The 14,960-nt window shown below is 50.7% G+C and overlaps 1 protein-coding gene across 1 annotated transcript in view; it reads left to right on the top strand.

Moving 5' to 3' along the window:
* Positions 1 to 2,513, top strand: part of LOC115323381 (nicotinamide N-methyltransferase) — a 54,357-nt gene extending 51,844 nt beyond the window's left edge. Inside the window, exon 3 of the mRNA XM_029983762.4 lies at positions 2,069 to 2,513. Within this exon, the coding sequence (XP_029839622.3) occupies positions 2,069 to 2,513 (445 nt within the window). The remainder of the gene's footprint in view (positions 1 to 2,068) is intronic.
* The last annotated feature ends 12,447 nt before the right edge of the window (positions 2,514 to 14,960 follow it).

Raw genomic sequence — 14,960 nt, 5'->3', positions numbered from 1 at the left:
AAATGATCGTCCAATCTCACTGTCGAGTACAAATTGTAAAATCATGGAACACGTTATCGCTAAACACATTATATAATTTTGTTAAAAATTTTTGTTTAAAAAATAATTCTACCAAACTATCGGTAATGTTTTGGGCGAGGTCCTTCAAGCCACACACAACTAATAGAAGTAACAGAAGTTTATGCCTCGACAAGGGTGGACAAATAGATGTTGTGTTCCTAGATTTTTCCAAGGCATTTGATAGTATTTTCACCCAGAGCTACTTCATAAACTACAATATATTTTTAACAATTATAGAAGTCTGACCTGGCTTACAGCTTATTAATTTGGTACAAAACAGTCAGCGCAGTTGATTAGTACAGTGTCAGACAACTTGTCCTTTATATCAGGAGTGCCTAAAGGGTCTGTGCTTGGGCAGCTTATAATTATTTTTGATATTATCACAAAGGAACCGGCGAGGGAACGAAGATTAACTGGGGAAAGTGGGACGTTTAATGGGGCGAACTTCTGCCCCAAAACAAAAAGGGAACAGAAAAAAGTAGAGCGTCGCGGGCACCGAAGTTCGCGTGAGAGCAGAGTCGAACGCTGAGGCGAAACTGACTGAGGATCGCCATGCACTCCCTTATGTACACGCGTTGGCATCTGGAATAATCCGGCTAAAAGGTTCAGCGACGGGAACATTCGCACCTAGAACAGCAACGGGATTCTTGAATTTAGAAGAATCTAAATTCAAGAATTTAGATTGCAAGGACAAACAAAAGGTGCGTCGCTCCCAGGAATCGAACCCTGGCACTTCGCGTGTGAGGCAGGCATGATAACCGTTAGGCCACGGCCGCGCTTCCTACTTGGCTAGCTGCGAACGCGGCAATATCACTGACTTAAGCGAGGATTTCAAGCAGGCGTTAAAATGAAACATTTCGCCCATGGCATAATTACATTTTCAAAAATACAAACACACGATAAGCCGAAGAAATTGGATGAGCTTTTAAAGAAATTGATCAACTTTAGTGACGAATGGCAAATGAAAATATACAAAAACTAAACGGCATACACGAACATAATGCAAATACAGCACAGCTCGCCAGGTGTTGGGGTGATTTCTTTAAAGTGTGTACAGCAGTACAAATACATAGGCGTTATTTAAGTTTGAATATGAACCAGAATGCGCATATAAAATTTTTGTAACAAAGCGCTATACAAACTAAGGACACTTGAAAGTTAGAATCTGCCGGCCCAGTGCACAAATTAACAGCATAAGTTACGAATATTACGAACGATTGAATATACAGGCTTAGTTTGGGAACCAATCACGCAACAAAACATTCACAAAATAAAACGCATACAAGATAAAGCAGTCCGATTTATTTTCAATTGCTATCGATCTACACACTGCCTCCCAACTGAAGTACGATGTAAACCTTGTACTTGTAAGTACCAGGATAATGTTGACTCGATTGATTTTTTTTGTTTTTATATGGTGATTACTTTATTGATGTTCAAAATTGTGTTACATATGTAAAATGAACAACGCAATACTTTGTTTCACCTTATGTCAAGACGCAGCTGATGCTACAAACTGATGGGGTCTATCAAACAGCGTCAAAAGCACACCATCATGGTGTTCGGCATGTTTCCCGATGTTTTCTGTCACCTCTGAACCAATCATAAGCAGTAAAGACCCAGTGACGCGCTCTTGACGCTGCTTGCTTGGGCCCATTAGGTCCTAGCGTAGGCTGCGTTCGCCCTTAAGCTGAAACGAAATATAGAACGAAACATAAAAAATATATTGTGCCTGATCACTTCAGCACTGCCTCTTTTGGAAACTCATTTTTGTCAAATATATACAAAAATAGAACTGCCTATTCACAGATGCAGTTAGCAGTGAAAATGTGTGAGGTTATTTTGTTAACATTTCTAATGCTTAAGTGTGTATATAGTTTTAAAACGCCTACCCAAGAATGAGAAGATTAAATAAAGTTTATTAAGAGTTTTAAGCAGCCCAATTCCTGTACAGGAAATACACACAAACTAAGAGGAGATCCTTGCGTGTTTTCTGTGGTTTGAACAGTGACATCAAGCGAGGAGCGGAAGAAATTACGGCGAGAACGCGCAAAGCCATCAGAAAAGTGGTTCCTGGTGATGTCTTGGTCCCCGGAGTCCTTCCAGAAGAGCACCAGGAGAAGTTCGACGTGGTCCTGTCCTGCCTCTGCCTGGAGGCAGCTTCCCCGGACGAAGCCACGTTCCGCACGGCCTTTCAGAACGTCGGCGACCTCGTTCTCGAGGGAGGCCTCCTTATACTATGTGGTGTCCTCGGCTGCCGCGAATACAGTGTGGGGGGAGTCAAATTTCCTTGCCTCTGCTTGAAGCCAGATACCGTGAAAGACGCTCTGGTGCGAGCTGGCTTCAAAGTCAATCTATGGCGTTGCTTAGACGAGCCTTCCCCTTTGACACCGACTATCGACTCGGCGTATGTCGTCGCAGCCGAGAAGCTTGGAATCACTCCCTGGCCTTGATCCCAATCGTCGCATCCCTTGACGATAAAAGAGTAATACCCTCGGTGTCTTTACACTGGAGTTCGCTATTAAAGCTTATTTTATATATGACGCACCAACAAAACGGGAGCTAATGGAAACCTTGGAGTACTTCAACCTAGTTCCAAGGATAAATTCCCGCTTATACTTCGAGTGTTTTCTCAATATATTACGTAAGCATATACCAGCCCCCCTTCCCTGAGTCCTTTTCCTTGCGGTAAAATTGCAGTGGCAAAACGTGCGTTCGCCGTTGCAGGTTACCTCAGACATTTTGACCATGACTTTTGAACATATGATAGAACCAGAGGCCATTATTAGAGAAACATGTCCAATTCACTTGTGAACTTACCCTTTAGTTCTGTCTTTAAAAACTCTTTCGCTAAGTCTAACCGTGCTTTCTTTGGCGCTTTTCGGTCGAAGTCGAAAAGCAAGCTTTTCGACTTCGATCAGTGGGCCGTTTACGTCAACGACAACCCGCCGCATATAACCGTACTCCAAGAACACGATCAACGTACCTGTGCGGAAGAAGGTTGCGAAGTTTCTGGTGTGCACGCTCAGTTTTGGGTGGTTTGTGTTTTTTGGGTGGTTTGAGTATATAGGGTATTTTGGGTGGTAGTGAGGTTTGGGTGTTGTTAACATTTTCGGTTTTTATTTCCTTTTTGTTAAAAGTGATAAATGACGCGTCGGCCATGTGGTCGTCTCCGTAAAAGTGGTTCTAACGATGTCAACACGCTGACACAAGAGCACCGGATGAGTACTTTTGTCCTAACGACATTTTAGGTATTCAGCTGTAACGTGCAATATAAACTTTTGTGACAAAATAGTGCCTAACCCAACATCAAATGGTCATCGAAGATCGTGCGAGTTCCCAGAACCCGATGTTTGCTTTTACAATCGGGAAATCCGATAACTTTTCACGGAATGATTTACAGCATCAACAGTGGATCAATGTATCTCATATTATATTGTGAAAAATACTAAATGTAATTCGTTGACATCAAATGCAATCGACAATAAAAAAATTGTTCCACAATTCATTTGCTAGATTGCGTCTCACGATTTTCTGTTCAAAGAAACGAAACTTGACTGTTCCTAGTTCGGCAGCAAAACGTTTTTCGCTTCAATTCCCAATAGAGAGTAGTCCCTGGCGGCCATAGCCTTGTGTGCCAATGTTCAGCACGTGCAGATGGCAAGCATCCACACTTCTTTTGCAACGGACATTCCACAACGTCAAGATTGCCTGTCTTGGCAACTTAATAATGTCAGCTCGTTCTTAGCATGCTTTTTTTTTTAAAGAGCGCCCTCGAATGTGGCGTCCAGTAAATAGTTCATTCCTGGTCCATAGTCGAAGAATTCAGATCGCAGCGTTTTGTATTCTTTATGGCGGCGTTCAAAATAACAATGCAGATTAAAAAAAAAACACGCGGAAATGGGATCACATTGCTTGTCCTCTATGAGGTCTATATTCCGCTAGTCAAACGTCGCTCTCTCTGCTCCGCCGTGTATTTGGCACGCCGAGCACGGTCACGCTCAGGCCATCACCGCTTCTGTTCAGGTATCTTCTCGTTAGTGCGCACCTTCCTTTTGCTAGACGTTTTGAAGGCTGCGGCAAATCGATTGAACGCCTCGTCCCGCGAATCGCGCTAGAGAAGAGAAGAGCCACATGTGTAATATCTTACCAAGTTCTCTTCAGTGATATTCAGAAGTAAAGTGTTACTTTCAGTGTTACTCTGTTAATTTTCAAACAAAACTCTCTTTATATTGAATGGCGGTCGCGACAACATTTATAAATTTGAATGGTACTGGTGCCACTTAGCAGAACATACAACCCCGTAGACGATATGAGCGGAACCACTAAAACCGTCCCTTTTCTGCGGCTGAAATCCCCACAACATTCAAATATATGGCTTTTACATCGAGTTAAAGGAATAAGACCTAAGCTTCGCGTTCCATCAAACAGTTGGGATCCAAGTTGTTTAGAAACAGGCAAGTACTTTAAAAAAGAATGAATGATCGTTGCAGCTCATATTGCCTGCGATAGTAAATCACTCTCCCACGATACTTCTTTCCGCGTGATAAGGGAAAGAAGAGGGCACATGTAACTCCCTCTTCCACCCGCGCGCACGACTTTCAATAAGACGTACGACAGTTTTCAGGAAAATAGCCACAAAAAATACGTTGTATGGCATCGGAATGATGTAGCAGACATCCATTTTCTAAAAGCAATAAATACCTTGTTATGCGCCTTACTTTGGTACTTTGCTTCCACCATTCGTGTAGTATCTTAGCGGATATGAGCTAAAACACCGTTCTGCAAGGCTCGCGCTAATATCAGTGCCACTTGCCGCACTTTTCAGCGAAGTGTTATCCACGTTAAGCAATTCTTCGCCCGCGTCGAAGTATATGTTTTGCCGTTTGTATGACGTCGGTCTTGCCATCGCTAGTAAGTTTAACGAAATAAAATCTTACCCATGGCGCCTAGCGAAACAACGGAAAAATCTGCCAAGCAAACAACTCCAACTTGGAGTACTGGTCATAGTACTGGTAGCCAGCTGGTGCAGCAGACGGTTCCTTTCATGGATATGAATATGGATATGGATATGTGACTAACCCCTTTGTATCGCTTTGTATCGGGGGTTGGGAGATCTAGACAATTTATCCGTTAGTACATTATAAAAGTAGGCTGATAAGATTTACTTGACACAAAAGTTTTATTATCTGCACCCCCTGCGCTACCTTACATTAAGTAGCCGAAGGAAGCCTATCCTAAAATCCCTAGTTGTTCAACCAATCCAATCAAATCCGGACGGCTTGGTGGTTTGTTTTGCTTTAAGTGAAGCTTACGCTGGGGCTTTTGTGCTTGGTCCTTTTCTTTCGTGACTCGAGGACTCTAATTCTGAGCTCTGTGTGCACCTACGTGAGCATCATGTCTACATATGTGCGGTAAGAGCAGGATAGCCAGCGCGCTATCCTGGCTGTATCGCTCATAAAAACTTCTTCCCGAAGAACGTCGGTGAGTTCAACAGGACTGTGCGTGTGCAGGCCTACAGAAGGGGCGAGAAAAGCAAGGATGAAAGGTACTATCCGGCCTTTGTGAACGATATAGAAGGTAAGTGATTGCATTGATACAGCAATGTGTTACTGTGGTAGACTTTTTGAAGTACGTTACCATATTAAATCACCACTTTAGCGAGATCGCACAACGTCTTCTTCCGCATTTATGTCTTGTTAAAAACAAAACGACAAGAACCATTTGAGAACAAACCCGCTATTACTTCTGCGGAATTGGTGATACGATGCTGCCAGGGGCACATCATTTTGCTTCGATTCCCTTCGACAAGTCGGAATGACGAAAGTTCGACTTGGGTGCGAGCAGTTGGACGCGCGTTCCCCGATGGAAGCCTGTGGGATCTAATCAAGCGTGCTCGATTATGCGGCACCTATTTCATATCAGGGTAAACAAAGTCGCCCACCACTCTGCTTTGTCTTTACGACGGAGCCGGCGGGGAAGCTTGTTTGCGGTTATAGGTCGGGTTCTGCGTTTTGGAAGTTTATATTTCAGCAAGACTAAGTCTATACGGACGGCGTCGTACACTTCGACCCGAAAGAGCTATACGCGCGACGCGAAACTTTTTAGTTCTCATATAAAACCAACTGTAAAAACCAAATTTTCGAAGCTGTACGCACATGCATGTAAACGTGGTGAAAAAAAAAAGCAAAATGCGCATGCATGTAAACGTGGTGGAAAAAATATGGATAACGGTTCTGGAACAAACTGTTTTGGTACCGCGTGACATGAGTGCCTTGTCATGTGCAACACGGTGGTCCGATCGCTTGTGATTTGATCGCTCGTGATTAGATATATAACGTTTTTTTTTTAATATAACAGTATAGTAGAGCGCGTGGATTAAAAAATAGTGTGGTGTGAGCAACTTCAGACAGTCGTGTATCCAAGTACTGACGGGAGTCGTTTTTGTTTAACTAAAACTTGACCATGAACAAAGTTTTTTACCAACACTCGGACAGATCACACTTACAGACACAGAAACCTAATAAAAACAAGAACCAGAACTATGTATGGCGCACTTTGTAAATGGGAAATTCAAGATACGTAAAAATTTATCCTAGCCTAATATGTGTAATAGAACATCCTTCCTCTTTGAAGACAGTCAGGCAACAATCAAGAATGTAGTTCCAGCTTCGTTTTTTTTGTCTGCTGTTTTAGAACCTTACTTTCTCGTTGTTGGGTTTTCATATTATGAGTTGCATATATAATATAGTTCAAATTTCCGAGCCAATAATATTTGTGTTGCTCAGCTGTTGTTGGCTGTGTTCCAAGAGTAGTGAAGCTAGGGGTATATACAGGCGACTTCTGCTTCGGCCTTCTAATCCAAGCCATTTTGTGTAATATTTTCACAAATAGCCGACGATAAGGCAAGAGAAAACAAAATGAACTAAAAATTTACTAGAGGGCAAACTTGTGCCAGAAACGATAGTGAAAAACACGCGTCGGGAAAGGAGCAGAGAGCGTCGACGGCGACAGCTGCAATCGACACTGTGTCGGCGTAACAACTGGGTATCGCGAGAGAATCAGCGAATGAATCGGCGATACGGCGCTCGGCTTTTTAACTACCGTAATTGTCATCTTGAACATTTGACCTAGAACGTTCGGGCTAGCGCTACGCCGACGATGACTAGGCAAGGTCGTTCTGGTCTTCTTATTTTTCACGCTCGGGGTAAGTGTAAACACCACTCTTCTATACTTCGTTTCACCTAAGGTCCAAACACGGCCGACTTTATTAGTCGAAGGGTCAATAAACAGCGCAAAAAGCGCAACGTCATGGCGTGCTCTCTGCACTTGACAGGATTAGCCGGCGGAGGAGCACGCACAGAGAGGCGACAAATACCGGCTCGTCCTATCAATTGCAGAGAGCACGCCAGGACGTTGTGCCCCTTTCGCTGGTTGATTGGCCCTTCGGCTCATAACATCGGCCGCGCTCGAGCCTAAAGGCCCGTTCACACAGTTGCGTTCGGAGCGACCACTATGCTTACGAACGAATGCAACCGGTTGGAACGACGAGTTACCATAGCAACGAAGCGCCAAACGGTCGTTTCGTTCGTGTTCGTTCGCAACGCAAGGAGTTGAGCCGGGCTGAACTTTTTCGTTACGTTCGGGAACGACGGGAGCGACAGACCAATCACAGGTCGAGGAGAGCTCGGTCGCGCGCGTTGCATGCCGGTCGTGCCAGGCTTCTTCTATTTGCAAGCATGGCGTCGGTGGGGATCGTCGACATGGACGGCGTGGTGAACGCTCATCGCTCCCCGTAAAAGCGCTATCCTCGACTGTGAATTTTCGTCGTGTGTCGCTATGATAACCCAGCACGTACTAGAAGGGAAGATCCACCTACTTGTGCGGCGATCTCGTGGCGGCACTCTCAAGACAGCAGAAACGTCCGTGCCGTCGTGTTTGTTTACTTCGACTACAGTGGTGCTTTTTTAGCATTTGTGTCCTCGAACATCGCCCGGATTTTTTTTTTGGCGCATGCGTGTGCTCAAGTTCAAGGTATTACTGGTGCGTACCGTATAAAGGATGTGAGTTTTCACGCGTTTTCATCACCGAGAAAGGTGATTAGTGTTAGCTATCCTGAACGCTCGCAACGCCTATGTGATCAAGAAATTATATTTCTGCGTTGCTATTTTGCTGCTAAAATTACATCGTATTTTATGATCGTAGAAAAGGCGTGTGGTGAGATTTTTACTGTTGACAAAGTTGTGTATTAAAGTCGTGATCGCGCAAGACGGCGTACTGCATCGTTTCCTTTTTTTAATGCGCTACCCTGCAAGCGTATGCTGAAAAAATAAATAAATAAACTTGAGGTCATAAAAGACGGTCTGTCTATTTTCTTTTACGTAAGTGAGTGGCAGGGCGTCCCCTTCTTTCTAGAGGCACCGCTGAAACAGCTGACGGCGGCGGAGAGGCGGTCGCCGTGCTGCCGACCCGCAGCGCTAGTGGCAGTGGTTGCAGGAGTGTACACGCGGCACAGAGCGGTCGTTCCGGTCGCTCTGGTCGGACGCAGTCGTGGATAACGCGTTCCTTGCAGATGTCAGAACCAGCCTTTACACAGCTATTGTAGGCGCAGAGTAGATCTTCGTGACTCTCCACCGTAGCCAAAATCTCCGGCTGCTCCGGTGAGGAGTCTGAGGAGCTCGCGTCGGGCACGAAACCGTCCGTCATGTTTGTAAGCGTAGCTGGGTTGCTTGCTTTTGGCTAGGAGCAAGAGCTGAAGCTCCTTTCTCATTGGCGGTTGCCTCGTATGGTTGCATGCGGTTGCATGTGTGTGTACACGTCGCGCAAAGTTGTCGTTGAAGTCGCAGCGGTTGCATTCGTTTGTAAGCATAGTGGTCGCTCCGAACGCAAGTGTGTGAACGGGCCTTAAGCTGAAACAAAGTATAGGTTGTGGGGGCCCGCTCTGGCCGCCGCCTGATTGCTACCAGACGCCGGCGGCCGAGGGTGGCTCAAGAATGAGCCGTCGGCACCCTCGGTGGCCGATCGGAGCTGGTCATGGCCGGCTGGTGGCGGAGGCGGACGTCCTTGGCCTCCCTTCAAAGGAGCCCGACCCCCGATGGCCTGGACGGCGTGGATAGGGAGCCGGCAGGACACCCACGTCGGGATGAAGGCACCCGTCGGCCTGGCGCCGGGAAAAGAGGGGTGCGAAGGAAAGACCGGCGGTGCTCGGAGGGTCGGGGGGGGGGGGGGGGGGGGGGGGACGCGGTGGTGATGCGACGGACGGGAGAGGGGACGGACGTGGGAATACCGTGAGGTGCAACCGACGGAGAACTCATCAATGTGAGTGATTAAATGTTTATATCGAGAGTGGTGTTGTGTCACTCGGGGTGGGGGAGAGCTGGACGGGGATAACGCCACACACTGGCGCCCTACGTGGGGCCCTATTGATTGTCTTTGTTTAGTTCCTCTTCCCGGGTGTCACCACTCTACTTGTGTTTAATTTTGGAGCGGAGGCCAATTCGGAAAGGGTTTTTGATTAGGCAGAGAGCTTTGACTTAAGTCGAGATGCCGAAGTCCAGGCGCGAGGGAAACGGATTTTCAAACGGCGCGAACGCGCCGAGCAGACGGGAACCCACAGCCGCCGTTCCCCCTGAGGCTAACCCCGCAGGAGCGACTGCGTCGCTGGCTGAGAGTCCGACCATCGCGCAACCGCAGGCGCCTTCGGATGCGGCTGAGCTCATGGAGCAAATGACAGCTCTGTTCGCTACACTCACGCGGCAGTTAGCTGCTTCCCAGAGCCCGACCGCTCCCGCGCCAGTGACACTTCCGCGTCCGCGGCTTACGATGGAGTTGCCCACGTATTCCGGTTACGCAGACGAGAGGTCTGTTCATGACTTTCTGTTGCGCCTGGGCACCTACCAAACGGCCGTTGGCGCGTCAGATGAAACCGTCATACGTCAGATCCTGCCAATCGCCCTCGTCGGGGATGCCGCCCGCTGGTGGAGGCTTCAGGAGCCTCCCTCATTGATGGCCGCGTTCCATGAGCGCTTCCGAAGCGAGTTTCTGCCGCCGGACTATGGGAGGCGCTTCCGCGAGGAATTAGACACGCGCACGCGGCATCCTGACGAGAGCCTTTTGGAGTACGTGCGCGCACTTCAGGAACTTTATTCGCGAGCAGACCCCGCGGCGAGTCACGCGGACCAAGTTTCGCGAGTACTCCGCCAGTGCCACCCATCCTTCAAGCCGTACCTTCGTGGGCGCAGCTTCGACACCCTGGAGGCTCTTGCTCGAGAGGCGCGCGTCGTTCATGCGGACTTGCTTGCTGAGCTCAGCTACGCGCCGCTGCCTGGGCCAGAGGAATCGTTTGAGCCCAGTTGCACGTGGGCGGGGTCCCAAAGCCCGAACTCCCTTGTCGAGGCAGCGTTGGAGTCCGCGGTTGTTAGGCGCGAGGCGCGAGAAGTCGTTTCAGCTCGCGCGCTAGACCCTTTCTCGTACGAGCAGAGACGCCGCGCCCGCCGCGAGAATCGGCCTTCGAGTTCGGTCGGGGCCATCGCTGCCGGGGCGCGTGTTGTCGCGAGGCGGGGACATAACGCGTCCCGTTTTGGTCGAGATGGAAGGGACGGGCGTCGCCAGAGTCCGGACCCTTGCGTTGTTTCCCGTGTGACCAGCCTGGCCACAGCATACGTAACTGTCCGCAGCTCGAGCGCGACGGTCAGCGCCAGGGAAACGCCCGGGGCCAGCGGCGTTAACCGGATCATCCAAGTTCCCGCCGCTGGCCAGTGGCGAAAGGGAGGGGCGACGCGGTACCGGGGGAAGCCCCACGAAGACGTGTTGCCGACATGTCCCACTGATGTCGCGGATGCGTTTGCCCCACTGGCATGTAAAGCCCAGACGGGACTCTCTGCCTTTGGACCCCGCGTGACGATTAAGGTTGCTGGGTGGGAGTTCTCAGCATTGATAGATACCGGAGCTACCCTTTGTTTGATTGGTGACGACGTCTACGAAGCATGCCGCGGGAGGAGGAGTTTAAGACCGGTCGACATCTGCATGCGTTTGGCAACGGGCATGGCGAGGGCAGAGGGGTCTCTGCGCCTTCTGGTCGAGTTTGACGGTCGACGTAAGAGGCCACGTTTTGTGTAACTTCGGGGTTTCAGATCTCCGGTCGTACTGGGGCGAGATTTCCTTTCTCGAGAAGGCATCATCTTTGACCTGCGGAACAATGGTGCCGTTGCGACCCGTCTACTCCGCTTATACCTTTCGCCGGCCCACTACCCCGTGTTCCTTGCGCTCCACGTACGACGGCTCTCGCTGGTTGCCCCAAGCTCCAGCCAGAGGCGCTCGTAACCCAGGTTGGAACGGCGGAATTGGAGGCCGTGCTCGCGTCTTTCGACGGCCCGACCGAGCAGAGGCATGCACTCGCGGTCGTTTTGCGCCCCTTTTCGGCGACATTCACCGAACAGCCGGGCATGACTAACGTCCTTCAGCACCGGATCGACACCGGCGAAGCTAAGCCCTGGGGTTGCAATCTTCGGCCGCTTAGCGTTCACAAAAGAAACCTCCTTGACGCCGCCCTTGACGAGATGATTGAGACGGTGCTGTCAGGAGATCGAAGAGTCCTTGGGCTTTTCCGGTAGTTCTAGCTCCAAAAAAGGACGGGACAGCCAGGCTTTGCGTTGAGTACCGCCAACTCAATTCTCTGACAACGAGGGATGCGTAACCTTTTCCGTCGATCGAATGCATCATATATTCCTTGGGAAACGCTCGAGTGTTCACAACACTAGACTGCAGAAGGGGGTTTTAGCAGATTCAAATCGTTCCTGCCGATATTGAGAAGACTGCTTTCACTTGCTATCGTGTGTTATTTGAGCTTACTCGCCTTCCCTTCGGACTGTCCAACCCGCCGGCAAGCTTCCAGCGACTTTTGGACATCATTTTGGGAGACGCCTGATTTAATTTTGCAATGGCCTACATGGATGATGTTGTGGTCTTCTCCAAGTCATTCAGCGAACATCTCGTTCACCTGAGGATCATCCTCGGACGAATGAGGGACGCGGGGTTGACGATTAACCCGAAGAAGGCACAGCTCGCTTCTCCGAAAAACGTTCCCCTGGGATTTGTTGTCGACGAGGAAAAATTGAAACCGAACGACGAGAAGTTAAGGGCCATCCTTGATTTCCCTCGGCCGCATGACGTGAAGAGCCTCCAAAGGTTTCTAGGAATGAGTGGGTTTTATCGCCATTTTATTCCCAAATGTGCCGAGCTAGCCCGCCCGCTTAACCAGCTGCTGCGCAAAGGCTCGAAGTACGTCTGGCAACGAGAACAGGAGGTGTCATTCATCTCTCTCACTCGCGCGATCGCGGCGACTGCCGGTTTGCTACTGCCGGATTTAAACATGATGTTCCTGGTACAAACGGACGCCAGCGATTACGGCGTGAGAGCGGTCTTGTTGCAAGAGCACGACGGCCAATTAAGGCCCGTCGCCTTTGCGAGCCGCACACTCATGACGGCGGAACGCAACCACAGCACCACCGAGCGAGAGGGAGTGGCAATTATGTGTGCCCTGTATAAGTTCGATCTCTACCTGAATGGCGCTGTCTTTACCATCCAAACTGATCACAACGCTCTCGCCTGGATTCAGAGGCTGAAGCAACCAGCCGGTAGACTGGCCCGCTGGGTGCTCACTCCGCAGCGCTACGCCTACAAGGTAGAGTATCGCAGAGGCACTGCGAACCAGGTCGCGGACGCATTGTCGCGCGCACCCGTGGAGGCTGACCCGGGGGAACTGCCCCGGGCAACCCTCCACCCACGAGAGCAAGCTTGCGGCAATGCAAAGGAAACGGGCGAGAAGGAGAGAGCGCCCGGTCACGCGCCGGAAACTGGTTCCAGGGGAGCCATCCACGCGGGGAAAAAGACTCGCGGGAAGGCGAGCGGTGGCGGAAAAGGTGATACCCCGCCTTGTACGGCTGTATGTGATGCCAAAAATGAACAGATGAACGGTTGGGGTACTGTTGTGAGCAGGGAAGAGTTGTTGGACGCCCAGAGAACAGATGGATTCTGGCAGCGAGTGTCGGAAAAGCTAGCGGATAACGCAGCAGACGCTGGAAACGCTGGCACGTGACAGCGGGTGTCAGAAACGCGGGTGGGCAATGCAGCGGACACCGCAAATGCGGGTGCGAGGGTCGATAGAGAGATCGATTCCTATCTGTTGGGTGAAAACAACTTGTTGCTCAGGTACATCCCCGAGATGGACGAACACGAGGGAGACCCATCCCCCTTCGAAATCGTCATTCCGCGGAAGCTGCGGCGGAAACTTATGAGGTATTTTCATGACTCGGCCCTGGCAGGCCACGGGAGCGGCAAGAAGACTTACGAAAAGTTGTGTCGTGTCGTGACCTGGCCAGGAAGTAGGAGGGAGGTACTTCGGTATGCCCGCAGTTGTCCAGCGTGCCAAGTGGCGAAGCCCCGGGGAGGGAAGCCCCCCCGCCTGATGCAACCTGTCATCAGCCAGCGCCCTTGGGAGACGGTCGCGTGTGACATTATCGGACCACTGCCCCGAAGTCCACGCGGAAACTAGTATCCACTCGTCGTCACGGACCATTTCTCGAAGTGGATCGAGCTTTTCCCTCTCAGAAAGCTAGTGTCTGCAAGAATCTAGGAAAGACTGTTAGAGACATTTTGTCGTTACGGTTTCCCTGCTTCTCTGATCACAGATAACGCGTCGGTGTTCACAAGTAAGGTCTTTGTGGACTCGGGCCGGTCACTCAATACCCATCACAAGCGAACAACGCTTTACCACCCACAGGCGAACATCACCGAGCGGGTGAACCGGAACTTGAAGGCGATGGTGGTGACACTCACCGGTAAGCATAAGGATTGGGACGCGAACATGTCCGAGCTCGGTTTTGCAACCCGAACGACGGTAAATCGATCAACTGGACTGACACCCGCGTACCTGAACTTGGGAAATGAGCTGACGTATCCCTTGCAAAATGAATTCCGAGTGTCTGGGCAGGCTGACCCCCGCCCCATCTCTTGCTACGCATTGGAACTTCGTGGCTGACTCGGGGACGCCCTCCGCACGGCCAGGGAGACCCTAGACGCTGCCCGGCTGGAGCAGGCCGCCCAGTACGGCGAAACGCGCCGCCACCTGGTTTACGCCGTTAGGGATCTGGTCCTTGGGCGAACACATCCTCAGCAACGTGGCGCAAGGTTTTGCGGCGTCTTTGGCACACACGTGGGAAGGGTCGTACCGGGTCGCGGCGCGACTGTCACGTTTGACCTACCGACTTGCTTGCCTAGACAAGGGCGAAGTGTCCGGCTCGGTGCACGTGGGCGACTTGAAGACCTACTGCCTCCGCGATCCTGACGATACTGATGGGGAGGCAGGCGGAACAAACAACGCTGGGGAAAATCCCCGGAGATACAATCTCAGGGCCAAAAGGCACTAGTGTATCGCATCCATTAACCACCTCTTTTTCCCCCACAGAATGTTTGCCACCGGCGGTGCACGGGGCCGACCCCACCGCAGCGAACGCCAAATTCAGCCCTGGACGACAGAGCGGGTTTATTACCCCCGCTCGCGGTCCAGGGCTAGTCGCGGGTCCTGGAACCGGAGGGACGACAATCGGACGCCTGAGTACTTCAGGCGCGTCCGGTCGGGCCCGGGAGGGCGCTCAAGCTCCCACTCCGCGCAACCGCCTCCGGCTGGGCCTAAACCCCTGGAGGAGCCCAAGAAGAAGACGCGGTCAGCTGCCACGTGGACAGTGGTCTCCGGGAGGGGGGCAGTGGGTTACGCGTCCCACGCACGATGGAGAGACCAGTACCGCCCCTCCCGCGGGGCCAACCCGTCCGAGGTGAGGCCACCTTTCCGTGGCTTGACCCTGGCGGACCGCGACGACGAGCCGCCGGCCGTCTACACGGCA

Source organism: Ixodes scapularis, unplaced genomic scaffold, assembly GCF_016920785.2.
Source record: "Ixodes scapularis isolate PalLabHiFi unplaced genomic scaffold, ASM1692078v2 PGA_scaffold4__175_contigs__length_147842914, whole genome shotgun sequence".
Lineage (NCBI taxonomy): Eukaryota > Metazoa > Arthropoda > Arachnida > Ixodida > Ixodidae > Ixodes > Ixodes scapularis.
This window is presented reverse-complemented; position numbering and strand designations above follow the sequence as displayed.